The sequence below is a fragment of the Capsicum annuum genome, chromosome 2 (genome assembly GCF_002878395.1).
Source record: "Capsicum annuum cultivar UCD-10X-F1 chromosome 2, UCD10Xv1.1, whole genome shotgun sequence".
Taxonomy (NCBI): domain Eukaryota; kingdom Viridiplantae; phylum Streptophyta; class Magnoliopsida; order Solanales; family Solanaceae; genus Capsicum; species Capsicum annuum.
The window spans coordinates 134,082,285-134,100,171 of record NC_061112.1 but is presented as its reverse complement, the minus strand read 5'-3'; the positions used below and the strand labels follow the sequence as shown (position 1 = coordinate 134,100,171).

The 17,887-nt window shown below is 32.2% G+C and overlaps 1 protein-coding gene across 5 annotated transcripts; it reads left to right on the top strand.

Annotated features, from left to right (window-relative positions):
* The first annotated feature begins 2,242 nt into the window (after nt 1–2,242).
* LOC107859583 lies at nt 2,243–6,811 on the top strand. 5 transcript variants are annotated; one of them, XR_007052406.1, is made up of 4 exons: nt 2,243–2,943; nt 3,322–4,896; nt 6,147–6,198; nt 6,330–6,811. XR_007052406.1 is itself a non-coding variant. In XM_047407056.1 (3 exons), exons 1-2 carry the CDS (start codon nt 2,680–2,682, stop codon nt 4,894–4,896), a joined length of 1,839 nt encoding a protein of 612 aa, XP_047263012.1. In that variant the 5' UTR covers nt 2,243–2,679; the 3' UTR covers nt 6,147–6,811. The 5 variants fall into 5 exon arrangements, 3 of the variants coding, with proteins under 3 accessions (XP_047263012.1, XP_016560121.1, XP_016560120.1); XR_007052405.1 differs by having other exon boundaries at nt 2,244–2,943; nt 3,322–4,926; XM_047407056.1 differs by having other exon boundaries at nt 6,147–6,811.
* The last annotated feature ends 11,076 nt before the right edge of the window (nt 6,812–17,887 follow it).

Here is a 17,887-nt window from a genome sequence, read left to right as displayed (position 1 = left end):
TTGCTTATTGCTTGTGGAGTGTGGACAGAGAAAGAGTATTACCCATACTTGTTTGTAATAACATGCCTCAGGTTTTTATATATTTGCACTTTAACTTGAACTTCAAGCCCTTATATTTTATTGTCTCACTGATTTAATTAGCAAAAAAAAATTCACTCCCCTAATTTAGGATAGGCAGAAAGAATACAGAATTTATGGATGGCAAGTTTAATTAAGATAAAAAAAAAGTGAAGTTAAAAGTAAAATTAGGTGACATTGTTGTACTTGAATGCAACCGATTTAAATATTTAAGCTCAATTATTAAAGAAGATTGTACGACAGATGAAAATATAGAATAAAGTAGGATGGTCCCTCTGATTTGATTGAGTTAATTTAGCAATTATTAGTTCTAAATTATTAAGTTTGCCATAGTAGTTAGTACATAAGCTGCTGAAAATATCCAAAGCCTTTCTGTTTACATACATGCATTTATAGAAACTACAGTCAAGATCAACAAAACACACTTATCAATAGTAAGGGTAGTAAGTTTCCAGTCATCAAATTTTCTGGTTCTCTATCTTGTAATCATCATAAGAAACAATTGAGTTTGTTTCTTACAAATTTACAATTGGAATCAGATTAAGTTAATAACAAACAAAACAAGCAATATATATATCAGATTAAGTTAATAACAAACAAGCAATATATATATGGATAAATCAACCAACTATATACATCAACATGGCCAATAATTCAAAGGTACACAAACATGCCTATTTAGTCCAGTGCTTTATCAAGTTATTTCTCACATTAGTAAGTTGGAAGGCCTGCCATTTAGAATGGCTAGTTTGCTCTAGCCCGTAGACAGGATTGGGTTGGGCTGTACCTACCCATTTTTAGCTTCTTAATTAATTGGGAAAATTACAGCCCAATGTCTTTGGATCATCTAGTTTGCAAAATATGTCCCCGTTTGACCATAGATTTTCCAAATAGTTTTTTTGGGAAAAAACTTGGCAAATAGTGTTTGATCATAGAATTTGTCATTATTTGGCAAATAAATACTAGTATTTGGGCCAAATTTCTATTTTTGTGAACTCTTATTTAAGTGAACTATGTTTTTCAAATACTACAGTCAAGCACATTGTGAGATTTCACCCAAATCTTTATTCAAAAATTAACTTGCCAAAAATATTTGATCAGAATCTATAGCCAAATGCTAGCTTAGTATTTTTTTTTTTAACACATATTGTGTATATAGTAGGGAAGATAGTAGAGAATATACTTTATTCATATACATATACTATACATAAAATATACATATATATACACAACATATATAACTGAAGTGTATAATAGTGTATACTTCAGTCATGGTAGTAAACTAGATAGTCAAACGATACATCTACATAGTTTTCCTTCTTAATTTTTTCATTTCATGATATTAAAGTTAGACTTATTTTACATTTTTGATTCACACTATGTAAGAATTTCCATTTTATCCATATTTAATATATTTTATTCCAAGCGTTGGAGTGTCATAGTCTTACATTGGGTATGGATGAGGTATTCAGTCTTCATATATAGTTTTAGACCTTATTTTACTCATGAGCTAATTTTTGAAATTAAGTTGGACCAAAATTTTCATTTGTTATACACGAATGAATACCATACTCCTTCATGACACTTTCTATGCTTGTACACGTTAGGGTCAATTGGGGTACGATCACTCATATATAGTAGTAATTTTTTCATCAGATGAAATATTGATCAACCAAATAAATTAAACATGGACATAGTTAGATGGTCTCTAATTTAATTTGGATAGTTATATTATCATAAGTTGAATTTGACACGAATAGTTATATTTCTCCTCCCATGCAATGCAATTCCAGGTAATTAAGGAAAAACAGTAGTTAATTATATTATGGATAATCATTTTGTTTCCGACAAATTTACATGGCTGACACTAACGAAATCATAAACGTTTAGCTAGAGCCTAGAGGCATGATATATGATTAAAATGTAGTGAGGATAATTAGCACCAACAGGAATTTGTCCCCGCATAATCAGCAAAACTATTTTCAACTCAAAATTAGCCTCTTAGAAAATAAAAGTTTTCATATCAACTTCTTATATTTGAGTATCCAAAGTTCTTTATTAGACATTTTGAAAATTAAACGTGCACAAAAAGTTACGAGAAAAGGTTAAAGCATTATGGGGTTAGTGTATGAGGACAAAAAAATAACATCACACAATCAAAGGTAGAGTCAGTCATAGGAATTGTCAATGTTAGTATTAAATTTCAGTGGACCTACTATCCCAAAAGTCCGACAATCCCACCAGCCCTTTCCCCTGTTTCAAACTTTCTTAATTGCTTATAGAGTAATTCAAATATAGACACCTATTACCTTCTGTACACCCATGTGAGTTTACATGTTATTCCTTAAATCATATAAGTATGTAATGTTGTTCGAATTTCTAAGTGTGTATTTTGCATGTTCATTGCTACTATTTCTGCGACTGACCATAGAATGAGGACTCTGAGCTTCATATTAGTACAATCGTACAAACTGAAATTGTGTTGGATGTTTTCTTGTTGAATAATAGGAAGATCAGAGATGGGACTGCTAGTTCAATTGATTGTCAGTTGACTAATATGATCACAACCTGAATCACCGTCGGAAGAAAACAAGAACTCCGATGGCCGGAGGTCGGAGGAGGGTGAAGGGTGAAAGTGGATCAGCCTCAGCCAGTCATATTTTGGTGAGCAAGGTTCAGGGAAAATGCAATGATCCTTTGATGGAAATGGAATATTGCAGAGGATTTGAGCGTTTTAATGGTGGGGAAAAGATGGGTGTCTCTGCTCGAAAGCTCGCCGCTGGTCTGTGGCATTTGGCGGCGGAGTTCGCCTCCGATGATGGTGGTGGCGGCATGAAGCGGCTACAGTGTGGTTCGATTCACCCTGTAAGTTTTCACTAATTGATGATCAATGAACAAATCAAATAGTGATAATGGTTTATGTATTTTCTTGGCTCATTTCTGCAAAGGCAACTTGTTCACATGGTGCAATTTCACCACTGATTAGTTAATTATGAGTGTTGATCTGCTAATTAATGGGGTAGCTGGGGATTTCAATTATAGTTATCAGCTAAAGTAGGCGAAGTTAAAGTAGGACGCGAAGCTTTTCAGTTTTATTTTATGCCTCACTCCATTCCTGCTTTACGTCTGATCGTTTTTCTTCGTCTCTTTCCTCTATTTCATTCTACTAGATAACAGGAAGTCCCATTTTGATTAAAATCCAGAGTTTCTGACCATTTCCATGATTATTTTCGTTATTGCTAGCTCCCTTCTTGGATACCAATTCCTAAATCTGCGTCTGAGGGAGCTACAAAGTGGGATCCTGGCCGCTACAAAATGTCCAGTGAAATTGATCATCCCAATGGCCTCGTAAAGCTTTATAAAGATCAACATACTGCAACTACCTCACTTGCTCCTGCTTTACAAGTTGAACTAGTAAGAGCAAGAATTTGCATTGAAGAGCTAGAATCTGAAAGGAGGCGTCTTGGGAAGAAATTCAAACACTTTGTGAGGAATCTGAATGAAGAAAGAACCTCGTGGATGAGAAAAGAATGTCAGAAGATGCACGCTGTAGTTGATGGCTTAAAAGATGATTTGAGAAGAGAAAGAAGAAACTGTAAACAGTTGGATATTATTAATTCCAAATTACTGGTTGGTCTAGCTGATTCGAAGTTATCCTCCAGACAATATATGCATGATTATGAGAGAGAGAGAAAATCTAGAGAGTCGCTGGAGGATGTGTGCAGTGAGCTAGTCAAGGAGATTGAAGAAAATAGAGCTGAAATTGAAGCATTGAGGAGTGAAAGAGCCAGACTTGATGAGGAAGTGGAAGAAGAGAGAAAAATGCTTCAATTGGCTGAGGTTTGGCGCGAAGAACGGGTTCAAATGAAGCTGATTGATGCAAAGCTACTTTTAGAAGAAAAATATTGCCTGATGAGTGATCTTATATCAGAATTTCAGAGCTTTATGAGATCTAATAATGAAATTGTGGACATGACTGACTTAGTTGAAGTGCAAGTGGTCAAGCATGTTTTTGACTCGTTGAACATCCAAGAAATAAAGGAGTTCTCTTCTAGCTCCCCAATATCAAATGGCATATATACACCAAACGAGGGTTCTGTTATTTTTGAAGCTAAGAAATTGGAAACTAATGAATGTGTTGGTTATAACAATCCTTGCCATTCCTCTGCAATCTTAATTGCTGGTACTGAGAGTAGAAATGGTGCTATGAACACCAGCAGTGAATGTCTGAATGTCTTTCTTGATCACGACGAGAGTTGGAAAGATGCAAGTGGTAGGAAAACAGTGACCCAAGCTGAAGATCACTTTTCAAATTACACTGATGGTGAAACTGAGCATTCTGCCAATGGTATTGATCGAGGCAGATATCTTTTATGTGGCAAAGTGAATCATGAGCAGACCACTGGTCAATCGGGTCCTCTGGATTTTGAGACCAGTGAAATCTCCCCGGTATTGCCAAAGAAATCAAAGAAGAAAGGATCCTCTTTTCGCAAGCTTTGGAGATCATCACTCTCAAATGATGATTTGTGCAAGACAATATCACTTGATGACAGTGGAAAACTTTCAAATGGATCAATACCTAACGTGGATGTTATTTTGTCCGAGAATGTACCAGCTGAAAGAGCACTAGACTACCAAGATTTTGTGAGTCATTGCTGCTCAGGTGGTCCAAGAAATCCACATACCGCTCGAGCCATGAAAGGATGTATTGAATGGACACGTGGAATCCCGAAGCATGGCTTGAAGTCCAAGCTCTTGGAAGCAAGAATTGAAAGCCAAAAATTGCAATTGTGCAATGTGCTTAAACACTTCAATTAGGTGGGGAATGGCTTCAGTTTACTGCTTTAGGTAATTAATTGTACAAATTTCATGAACTAGTAGTTGAATTCACGTGGTAGAGAGCAGCTGTAACAGTTTTGGCTATTCATAACTGCTTCTTAAGAATTTCAATGATGTTCATCTTCTCAATGAACTTCCAGATATCATTAATCTCCCTTAAGTTCACATTAGATATGTTATTTTTGTCTTGTACATGCCATCTTCCATTACATAAAATGTGGCATTTTAATCCTGTCATCAATATAAAATCGAAGAGTTATTTCTATCTATGCATGATCTTAAACGTTAAACTCTTTCTTTCCTCAAGATCCTGTTTTCTTTCCCGGTATCTTTTTTCTACTTTTGAAGGTGAACCAGAAGTGTTTACCGGGAGCAGAGAGGACTATAAAGAACAGTCTGAACTGTTTCTCGCCCTTCCTTAGACTATAACATTGTATCGTTGCCTTTGATAATAGTTGAATGTTACTTCTTAAAGATGAGATGAGAAAAATAAGCCAGAAGGGCCCGGCAAGTTTCCAATTAAAAAAAAGGAGACAAGTGGGTCCCACAAACTTGTTCCTAAAAAAACTAAGTCCCTTGAACAACTGGGATAGTTGTGGGACAATTAGGTTAGTTGTCTGAACAACTTCTCTCAGTTGTCGAACAACTAGTTGTTCAACAACTAGGTGCAGTTGTAGGACAACTGTGCCGAGTTGTCCTATAACTTGCGCAGTTGTTGAACAACTTTGGTAGTTGTTGAACAACTTCGCAAAGTTGTCAAACAACTACCAAAGTTGTTCTACAACTGGGGCACGGAAAAACTTAAAAAATAAAACTCAAAAAAAAAATTTGTCCCTCCCACCTAATTTAAAAAACTTAAAGGACTCCTACTTAATCGGACAACTTATTTGTCCTTTTTAATCCAAAGTCCCATGGTATAACACTTGCTCACAATGGGGACTCTACTAATGAAAGTGATTGTACCTTGATTGAAGATTTAATCTCTTTCAATATTTTTCAAAGTATATATGGAATGACCTCAAGAAATGAAAATGAGAGATCTCAGAAATGCGTGGTGAATTCATTCACCATGGATTAGTTCCTAGTTCCTACTAATGATTTAGGGGTAGGGGCACAAAAGATATCCATGTTGTACTATCTGTTAATATCTTCAGTATACTGCTGAAATAATGTGTGTCTGGATGGTGATTGTTTTTATTTTTTTCTTGCTTCTGTTTGCATCATTTCAGGTGACACCCATGCCCCAGACTTTCGTGTCTCAGATTCCTTGAATCAATCCAGGTAGGACACTCTTCAGTAACTTACTGTGGAATTTCAGAGTCAGCAAAATTTTTTTTTTTGCACAGCAACTAGAGGACTTTTCCTTATCCACCCCTTCAAACCTCTTTATCACCAAACCGCTTAATTCACAGATAACTGGGCTTTCTGGACTAGTCAAAGCAGATCCAAGATTGTTAGTTGATACTACTTATTATTGTTACTATTGGAAAATTTTCTTCAGTGTCGACTTGACATTAACTTGAATATTTCGAAGTGCCAAACAAACCTATAGTTTTGGTGGACATGATTTGGGCCTCATGTATGTTGGGCCCGAATCCATGGTGGATATGAATTGTTCTGAATCAAAGAGCCGGTGCTGGGATGGCTCATTAAGTCATAGTCGTTTGGTAGAGTGTATTGAAAAAACTAATACATACATTAATTAATGTGTATTATCAGTACCTCGTTTGGTTCACTTTTTAGTTGATGTATAATTAATGCTTGTATTAGTTATACACTCTATTGTGTATTGAGATGTGTATTAGTAATACACACCATTTCCATGTATTAGTAATACAAAGGCTTTGAATACATGTATTAACTTGTTAAATGTCAAATTTGCCCCTTTCTTTTATCTTTTCTACTCTTATATGTAGCTGCTGCTACCTTTTTTTCACTAATTCAACATTGCTGCTATTTTTTTAGCAATCAAATATTATGATTCCTTTTCCGTATTTACTGATTTGGGTGCACAAGAAATCAAATACGAACCATTGATTCCTTTTCCATCTTTGATTGCTGAACATTAGCCATCTTTGATGGCATGAAGATTACTGGATCAGTGGGTGTTTGAGAAGATTATTGGACCGGTGGGTATTTATCGATTCTCATCAAAACGCATAAGCAGCTATTGGGGAAGATGGCATTATTTGCCGATTTAAGGTTAATGTAGAGAACTTCTTTGGGTTTCCAACTTTTCCTTTTTACGGCAGTTGTTGCTACTTATCCCTTGAAAGAGAAGATACAAAGAAGGATATTTTGATAAATAAACATCTTTTTATAAAATTTATATAAATATATATTATTTTTAATACATTGAACCAAAAACTGTGTAAAAAGTAATGCTTGTATAACTAATACCAGCATTATTAATACTTACATTAATAATGCATGCATTATTAATACATATTATTCAGCATTATTCTTCTACACTCTACCAAATGACCCCTAACATGGGCGGACCGACGTGTAATTTTCGGGTCCTCGAGCACCCACTAAACTCAACGTAGAAGAGGTATAATTATATAAGAAACAGTAGAAAAATGGTAAAATATATACAAAAGCACCCAGAGAACAAAAACATGGTTGGGTGCTCTAGCTTTAGACATAACTTTCATGTCTCCCATCCTGGGATCGAATCCCTATACCTGCATTGTTTAGTAAATTTTTTTTTTGAGCAGCCACAACCTAAAAAAGCTGGGTTCGCCACTAAGGAGCGGAAGACTTAGCCTAATGGACTTCAGCGTTGGAACACTTTCGCACTAATGGACATGGGTTGTCAGGTACATAGCTAACCCAATCTCTCTTTCATGGTATTCTTTCACATTATGTTTTGTGACAAATCCTCTGCTTAACAATTAGTATAAATATGTACTTACCTAAAAAATTTCAACTAAATATTTATATATCTCGAGACAATGATAATGTGTGCTTAGGCATCCGTAAACTAAGGTATAGCAGTAAGCATTAAATTGGTTTAGTATATATGTAGGAATTTTTCCTGGTAGACTATTTTGGTTGTTCTATTTAAGTTATAGTCAGTTACGAAACGCCATGCTAGTGAGGCGGCTTCAAGGATCTGGCCTTCTCGAACATGTCCAGATTCGAGGTTTAAAATTCAAACATAAAAGTCCACAACCCGAATTGAATTGGTTACTAATGAAAGTAATTTTCACGAACTGAGAACAAATGGATATAATGAGGCTCAAGCTCAAGCATGTCGACAAACTAGATTGTGAACCCTCTAAAGCCACAAAGCAACACAACGATATATGTACCCGGCCAAACCTAAAATTCTCTAATTTATTTATGATTAGAATGATACTTGGAAAATACGAGTATAGAAGCTAAAGGTACAAGTTCACATTCAATGGGACATCAATCAATTAAAACACAAACAAGCTAAGGATTAATTAAATTACTTCATAAAAGTCTAGAATATAATGATTGCAATGCAACAGCTATTATTAACCTAACTTTGGAAAATTCGGTCAAAGTATTCTGATTTGTAGCTGAGCAAAGTGATTAACAGAATATACGAAGTAAAGTTAAAAGGAAATAGCGATGATTATTGTATAGTATCATATAATACAAGCTAATCCAGGAGGGGTTGCATTATGCATTTAGGTATAAGTACTGTTAAATCTTACTATTATGAGTAAACACATAAAATTATTCATTTAATTTGATCTAAGACTTTAACTAATCATAGAAAGGGACTTAACAGTTGGTTGCGACCCCTAGCTCATTACTAGTTTTCTTACGGAGGTTTATTATTGTCCAAAGTATTTCTATTCGATGAATACTTATTCCACACCTGGTTTTTATAGCAAATTATATTTATTTGATATACTGAAGTGAGAATATGTAGTAACTTGAGTATCAGATGACTGTTATCGTTACTGTTTGCTACATATATATAACTAATTTATTTGAGCGTGTTAATTATTATTTTGTGTGTCCATTGAATTTCATTTATTTCCGTTGCAGCAATATTTTGTACTTTCTTAATTAAGCGAATGCATTTCATTTCGTTTTTCTTTACCGAATGTTTTGAAGTTTTTCCTAAATTACTAGATTATCAAGTTTTAATAATGTAATCTCTTTGCTTAATAATAAATAATAGTTCAATCAAGTCAAGATGTTGCGTGTCTTAATTATATATTCCCCCTTTTAATCTTGATTATTCACTGCCCTTAAAATTAAGAAAAAAGAGATTTAAAGTAATGCATATATCACTGTCATCGTGACGCAGTTGAGTATTTATTTGATCAAAACTTATGATTGCGTAATTTGATATAACAATTGATTCCTTCTCCAAATGGAGGCGTCGTCATTTGCAACTTGTTCAGAAATTGGCATATTAAGTTTTAAATACTACTAATTAACTAAAATAATAATAATAACAAGTGACCATGTTAGAAATTGATTAAAGTGAATGAAAAGAAGAAGAATAATTAGGTAAATGTCTAAAATACAAATTCAATGGTGGAGCTTAAAAGATGACGTACAGAGTGATTATATTCTTGTGTGATGGATAAAATTGCAACCCTCTGAACAATAAAGTCGTATTTACTTTTTAATTTTTCAGATTATCAAAGGGCTGATATTCTCTCTAAGTTAATTTCTTTATATTAAGGATGACATCGTCATGTGATTAATAATTCTGATTGGAATCTTTGAACCTACGATTACGTTCAATTATTTGTTTATGCTATCATCAATTCAATCGTCTATAGTTTAATATTTGTAACTACATCAATCAGTTCATCAACTAATGCGGCTAAGTAACACTATTAGAATCGTCTATAATATCTAATTTTAATTATAACATGGAGGAAAAAAGATCCAGCAATTATATACATACTATATGCTTAGGATATTTTAAAATAGTTAGCAAAAAATATAGTATTACGTACTTACTGTTATGCCCAGCAACAAGTGAAGGGGAAATGGGATCGAATGAAATCGCCATTCATCAAAGGGGAGACAGCAGGATTTTAAATTTATTATTTTTAAATTATTTAGGATGAAATGACTTATTGTATTCAGGATAGATAATTTTTACATGTATAATAAATTTTAAATATAAAGATAAAAGAATTTAGGGAAAAGCTACTGAATTCTATGAATGAAACGCACAATTCATACTATTATAGATATTTGGCCCTAAGCAGAAACTTGCCAAACTGCACATGCATGCACAAGCCAACTTGATCAGGTAGGCTCTCATCAACTTTCTTTTCTTTCTTAGTCTTTATTAATACATTAAGATCAATGGTCGAATCCAAAATCTGATATACATTACGTAGACGATTTAAAGAAAATTGATTGTACAAATTACTTGACACAAAGCTAGGTAACTAGATAAACTCACTTCTTTCGAAGAATTCTGTACGTATAGATTTGTAAGGGAGAAGATTGAGGAGGCCATGGAGAGTGCTTGTGCCTGTAGAATGATCACGCTTTGAAAAGACTAGGAAATTAAATATGTTGGACAAAATAAAAGGACAAAACAATTGATCATGAGTTGAGATTTGAGCCCACCTACTGGCTACTTGATGCAATTTTAATTGTACTGTGTTGGATAAATTCATGCTGTCATTTTCGTCTCCTGTGTAAGCTGTTGTTGAACTTGTGTTAGCTACATTACATTTCATGCCAACTCTTCATTTCCTTTGTATACTCTCACATTTATTTTCCCCTTAATTACTCATGTGTCTTGGTTTTCATCATGAGCATTTTAATTTATTTTATTTATCACATGATGTTCGATACATGTATTTCGTGCCAAGAAATTTGAAATTAGGATGAAGTGCTTCTTAAAAAGATCGTAATTAATTTGGTATTAATTAAGGATCATGAACCCAAAATCTATACATGAAAAGTTAATCATTTTATCATGATCCTTGAGATAGAGGTTAGAGCTTTAAGCTAGTGTGTTCTATTATTGAGTATAGAACATAACTGTGTTACGTTGGAGAAAAAGATTTCAAGCTCACGCAAGAAGAACAAAATATTAGTAGAAAAGAAAGAAGTCAGTATTAACAGGCAAGTTGAAGAGGGAAATATATCAAACAAATTTAATTGTAAAGTTTACTGAAATTGTAAGGTGTTGAAACAAAGTTGTAGACAGAGTTCAGCTAAATGGTGTTAAATGAGCTGGACTAAACGAGTGCAACATTCTTGATCTTCAAAATCCAGTCGACGCGAAAAGAATTAAAATTCACTTTATTGATTAAACTAATACTTTAATGTGCTATAATTATAGGATTATAATTTTTTTTCTGTATATACTCCTCCGTTCCTAAATACTCGCTCCGTTCATTTTTAGATTAACCCGTATGAACTTTAACCAATATTTCATATGTATTCGACCATCTAAATTTTAAAAATATTAATTTATACATCTTAAATATTGGTCAAAATTCATGCAGACTAACTGCGAGATACGAAACTGTGACAAGTAAAAGTGGATGAAGGAAGTATTTATATTTTATCCTTTTTTTTAAATAGATATTCCACGATACTTGTCAATTTAAAAAATTTAGATATAATTGAGTATGTTCTTCCCACTATTCTTTAGCACACTTTTCATTTATTAAGTGAGATCACATTTTTCATTAATTTAAGAAATTAAAGAAATTAAATAATGGTATAATGATATAAATATTTTTTCCGTCTCATTTTACTCGTTCCAAATTTTATAATTTGATTTTTCATTTTACTTGTTATTTTTTATTAATCAAGATAAGAATTTTTTTTTTCTTTTTTACCCTTAGTATTAATTATTTTTTCTTCAAATTAAAATATAAACATTATTTACTATGGGTACTATGATAAAGTAGTCATGTTATTAATTGTTTTTCTTAATCAATGTGCAATATCAAATTGAAACGAGTAAAATTAAACGAGATAAGTACACAGTTTCTTGACTAGCGTGCATTTTGTTTTACTTGGCTCTTTTATTAAAAAAAATTATTTCAATTTATTTATTCAATTTATGAATTAAGATAAGTTTATCATGTTTTATTGATATTATTTTTGTCATTAAATGACCATATAAAGAGTATGAAACTTAAATTTATATTTTTATAATATAATTAATGGGACTAATTTTGTATAATCAATCCCTAATTACAATATTTTATGAGTGTCAAACCAATAAAGGTAAAGTAAAATGAAATGAAGGAAAATATTAGAGAACGGGATGAACTTTGATCATTTTTACTTGTCCATCATACTAAAATAAGATGTCTAATAATACCTGTCTAGTTTAAAAATTAATACATAATTTTTTTTATTCTATTTAATTTTTATTATTAAATATAATTTATTAACTACATCTATTATTATTTTATAATATGTGTGTAAAATCAACAGTGATTTAAGAGTAATTTGCATGGACTCAAATACAAAGAAGAATCTCCCTTCCCGGATAAAAGCGATTACCCACACGCGTCACTAATGCGCTTGTCCTAAGTCTCTTAAATTCTAGAATCAGAGAGGCACACGGGAATTGGCTGGGCTCACTGACTTTCTGACAAATCCCCCTGAAACATACCCACCTAATTACAATAAACCCCTCAACAAACATTAAATATAAAAATGACTCCTTTAATTTTTTTATTATTTATACTAGTACAATAAATCTATTAAATTAATCAGCAATTGCGCCTTTCACAACTAAAATTGAATAACATGAACCACCAACATAAGTTGTGGTGCAGTGGATGAGACTGTTACATTCTTAATTAGAGGTTGAGGGTTCGACCCTGGATATGGAGAAAACTCTATTGGGAGCGCTACCACTTTAATGGGCTCTGCAAAGCGCGATCCGGAGTAGTCGGGGCTCCAATGTGGATACCGAATATCGGATGGAAAATTGGAAGCGTTGCAACTTTAATGGGCTCTATAACGCGCGATCCGAATTAGTCGGGATTCCAATATGAGCACCGAATACTGAATGGAAAAAAAAAAAAAAGGAATAACATGAACCATCCAGCCATAGTACAATCATTTCGAGGTCCATGATTCATCAGATCTCCTTTAAACCAAATAAAATAATAGCCATCAAATAATAATATCATTAAAGATCTGTTTAATTTTTTGTACAAAAAAACAAAGCACCAATTTAAATTGAAAAGACAGCAATGTTCCCAAAGTCGATGAACTAGTTGACGGTTTAGTGCTTTGTTTAATTTCCAATCATACAATATTAGTAATATGAAAGTGGATCTTCGCAATATTTTAATATTATATAAAAATAATTAAGGGTGGTTGATATATATTTGAGGTAGATTTCCACTTGCACCAAAAATGACTTCGTTCTAATTACTCGATTTAGCTAGTGGATATCTTTGATTATCATAAAATGGTAACATATTTTTCTTTTTACCGACTAAAACAACTTTGATTCCAAATATTATGTTCATTATAATAGTAAAATCGAATTCGTTTCAAAATATTTGACGTTTTAGTAAAACAACAAATTTAGTGGATTTGTTTTTTCAAATCTGCCATTCGTGTATTTCGATAACAAGTAGTTTATTATGAAAAAAAATAAAGAATATATAATTAGATAAATACTCATGTAATTATGTTGAAAATCTTAAAAGACAAATAATGAGGACAAGAGTGATCTAGTATACGAAAATATTGCCTCTCATACAAGTATGTTAATTTATTACTATGTTGACAAAATTAAATTAATTAGGATTCTAAGGACCTGCGATGGACAACTAAAAGAAGATAAAAGGAAAACATGCGGCTCACATATTTAACTTTGTAGGTACGTAGTATCAAAATATCACATACTAATTCTTTATTACTGATGAATTGATCCTTAAATATCTTTTTGTTATTAGACAGATGATGTTACTGATTGTGTTCGATATAATTTGGATATTAATATATAATATTTATATAAGAAAATTTATATATAGTATTCCATCTGTAATCCATAAGATGATCACATGGGAATCACTACGAAATAACTAGCTAGAGATGTAGAACAGCATGCAATGCAATTCATGAGATTCTGATTTCTGTGCAAGAAATGCCAACCAAAATCTTGTCTTTGTGTCTCTATCATATATATAAATATCAGAGAAATAGACAAATCAATGACCCACTATATATACCTCCTAAGATGGAATCCTTATTTTTTTTTCTCTTTTATTATCTATATTAAGTGTTATTAAGCTGTCATTTTAAGGTTTAATATATGATTTACTGGTGTACTTGTACTATATTATTCTTTCTTCCTGAAAAATAAGAAATAAAGAACGTTTTCAAAGTTTCATTGCCTTGAAATAGTAATAGAGTTATATATAGAATTTTCACTAAGAAATTCAAAGTATAAATAAATAAATTCACGAAGAAACAAATAATATCCAGGATCTATTATGTGTGCCCATGTGTATACATATATATAGTAGATTTTCACCTAATTAATGTACAGGGGCGGAGCTACACTTGGCCGAGGGGTTCATCTGAACTCTCTTTAGCAAATTTTTTTTACTATTTATACATAGTTAAAATTATTTTTTAGGTATATGCAATAGATGTTGAACCCCTTTCAATTAGTTCGTATGTTTACTTTTGAACCCTTTAACGAAAATCCTGGCTCCACCACTGCTAATGTATGTCGTGTAAATTTTCAACGAATAAAATTTTTCAAGAGGATGGTAGATGGAAAGACAACTCGATAACCACTAACTTGAGATTATATTGTTTAATTAGTAAGTTTCAATTAAACCTTATATCACTGAGGTTTTTCATTTTAATCCAACCAAAAATCCACCAACGCTTTTACGTACCTTGCATTCTTTTATCATCATTCATAGGTTGATCGATCCAATAAAAAAGAAAGAATTGGTTAGAACATACCTCATGTGCTTTATTCTTATAGGAAAAAGATAGACCATCAATTTCCATATTTGAAACAAAAGGTTCAAAATTCGTAGTCATCAAAGAATTTATTCAAGCATAAATAACAAATGTCCAACCAATGGATGATGTTAAAAGAGTAGCCAAGAAAGTGAAATACTAAATTAAAGCACAATAAACATGCAGAATATTTTGTGAAATCCTCATAGACTTCATGTCAGGTTATTATAGCCAATAAAGTGAAGACCATTCTTCTTATGTTGCTTTTAAATAATATATTCACTTCCTTCATAAGTTAAAAAAAAACATGGAATATAATTCATATTCATATTCCTTCTTCCGCCACCAATTACAGGGATTAAGCGAAGGGTGACCAGATTCAAAATTTTGAGTTTATTGATATTGGAGAGGATATTCTAAAAAGATGCTTATGTTGTGAATAAATTATTTATATATAATATTAAGAGAATATTTTAATGTAAATACAAAGTTTTGACCAAAGTAGCTTAAACACTGGCGCCTTGTTAGAAATTTTAACAAGAATGCAATTTTAGGGTTTGTCCTGATTTTCTATGTTAATTAGAATCAACTTTTTTTGGTAAAATGGTTTTCTTGGAGGAAAAAAATTGGAATTTTATTAAAAAAAGTTTCTCTCTTCTCATACACGTACAACATAATAACATCTACATTATAATTGTTAAGAGAATTTTGTTTAGATGGAGATGGTTAATTCTTTCTACAGTTATGAATGCATATTTTAGTATATGTTTCTTTGTTTGGTTTCTCCTCTTTCAGAATTTGTAATTATTAACTTTCACATAACGTCTTATATATTATATTTCGATCTCGACAAGCAAGCACAGAGAACGATTAGTTGTGAACTTTAGGAGGTTATCAAAATGTGAAAATTTTGTGACTTATTTGAGACCACAAAAGAGAAAAGGAAAAAATGTAAATGAGGGATGAGGCCCATGCAACAAGAGCAAAGTACAGTTTATGTTACTGCAGAAAGCACAATAAATCAAATTTACAATGAATGAAACAAAGGGTCCATTTTAGCACTGTGAACACTAGTGTAGAGGCCATCCCCAGCATAGGATACTTTTGTCAAGCCTAGTGCCATCAAATTGGGGTATAGTTAAAAAATAAAAAATCAAGGGTCCACCCCACCCCCACTCCCCCAAACCCCCAGAACCAGGTGAACTCAGCAGATTCATTTGGGTCTATACAAGTGCTCTTGATGATGTTCAATCACTTTGAGCTATCGCTAGGCTCTCAAAAATCTCAAGAGTAAAAGGCTATACTTATCCTACAAAAGGGTTATATTGAAATTTCTTAGCGGAAAAAACTATATACGCTGCAGATAAAAAAAAAAAAAAATTGATTGTATATATATAAATTATCGCGCGAACATCTTTATATAAGAATTTTGTTTTAGCGATGCCACAATGTAGACCCTAAAAATTGTTATGGGATCTCATAATTAAAATTCTTGACTCGTCAAAATCATGAATGCATTTACATTTTCCTATAGCAATAAAGATCTCCATTCAAGTCTCTGTTAAAAAAAAAAAAACTATTATTTCCTTTTATGTTTATATTTTAGATTCCTCTCACCTTTCCCACCAATTCCATTTACAGTAACATAACTATACAAAAGTCTTTGAAGAGAGATGTTACCAAACAACTACCTCAAATTAATTAAGAAGAAATTACTCTCAAAAGTGCATATTTTTTGGACCAATTAAAGGGAGTAACTAATTAAGGGGCCCTTATATGTTATTTAGTGTTGGATGATGATGATGATGATGATGATAACGTTTTTTTGTATATTTCTTTAAAGACAATTGCCTTGTGGGTTCCATTTTGTGTCCTGTATTGTGCATATATATCCAAACACTTCTCAACCGTTCAATGTGCTCCTTGTTATAAGTTGTGAAACCTTTGCTTTTTATTCACCCACTCAATTTACTTTCCCTTTCCCTCGTCCACCGTAGTAAAAATAAATTTTTATTTTTATTTATCCACTTTAGTCCATCAAAATTATTAAAAACTATGCATCAATTAATACAACTACCATGATAAAATATGCACCTCATTTTATTCCTTCAAGATGTGTGTAAAGTCCATTCTGATCAAGTAAAAATGAATAAAACTAAGTGAGTATTAAATATTACTCTTTTCATTTATTTTTACTTGTTCATTATTAACTTGGCACGCCCCTTAAGGATCAATAAATAGAATAATAATTTTATTATATTATTCTTCAAATATAATACAGATAAGAATATATAGTAGTAAGGGCAAGTTAGAAAGTAAGTGACAAATTATATCTCAATTTTATGAATTAAACAAGTAAAACTGAAGATGAATTTTTTATATACTCGACGAAAAATGTAAACTCATGATTCATTGTTTTTGGTACTATTTGGTTGAGAAATCAAAGAGTCCAAATTTTAGGAAAACCTTATGATACTCTAGGACATGAATTTAACTTGTTGAAAGTGAAATTGTACTAACACTTGAAGGGCCGCCTTACAACTTACTCACTAAATGAATGACATAACTTGTCCCAACATTATTTGCCCTTCTCAATTCATTACATCAACTCATCACGTAGGGTCACTATCGATTATAAGATTTTCACATACCGGATAAGAAAAAAATTAATTGTACATTTTATTTTTTGAAGAAATATGTTTAATTAACACTTCATTAAGTAGAGTATTAGGGTGAGTTCTTATTTTTCTAAAATGTCAAATAAATAAACAAATTTAGTTTACCATGCATGAATAACAAACGATATTAGGGTTTGGGGGGTGGGGGCATGGGGTAGGGACGTAGGGTGAGTACTTACTGACATCAAAATGGTGGATAGAGTTGCAAGAATTTGTTCAATGGACAATATAATTTGGGGTCCATGTCATGTACCAAATGCAGATAAAGATGTAGTAGTATATAATCGACGTGTTAGGTAGGATGATAAGAACATATATAAAGGTTGAAATTATCGAATACAAATTTGATTGCACTTCTAATG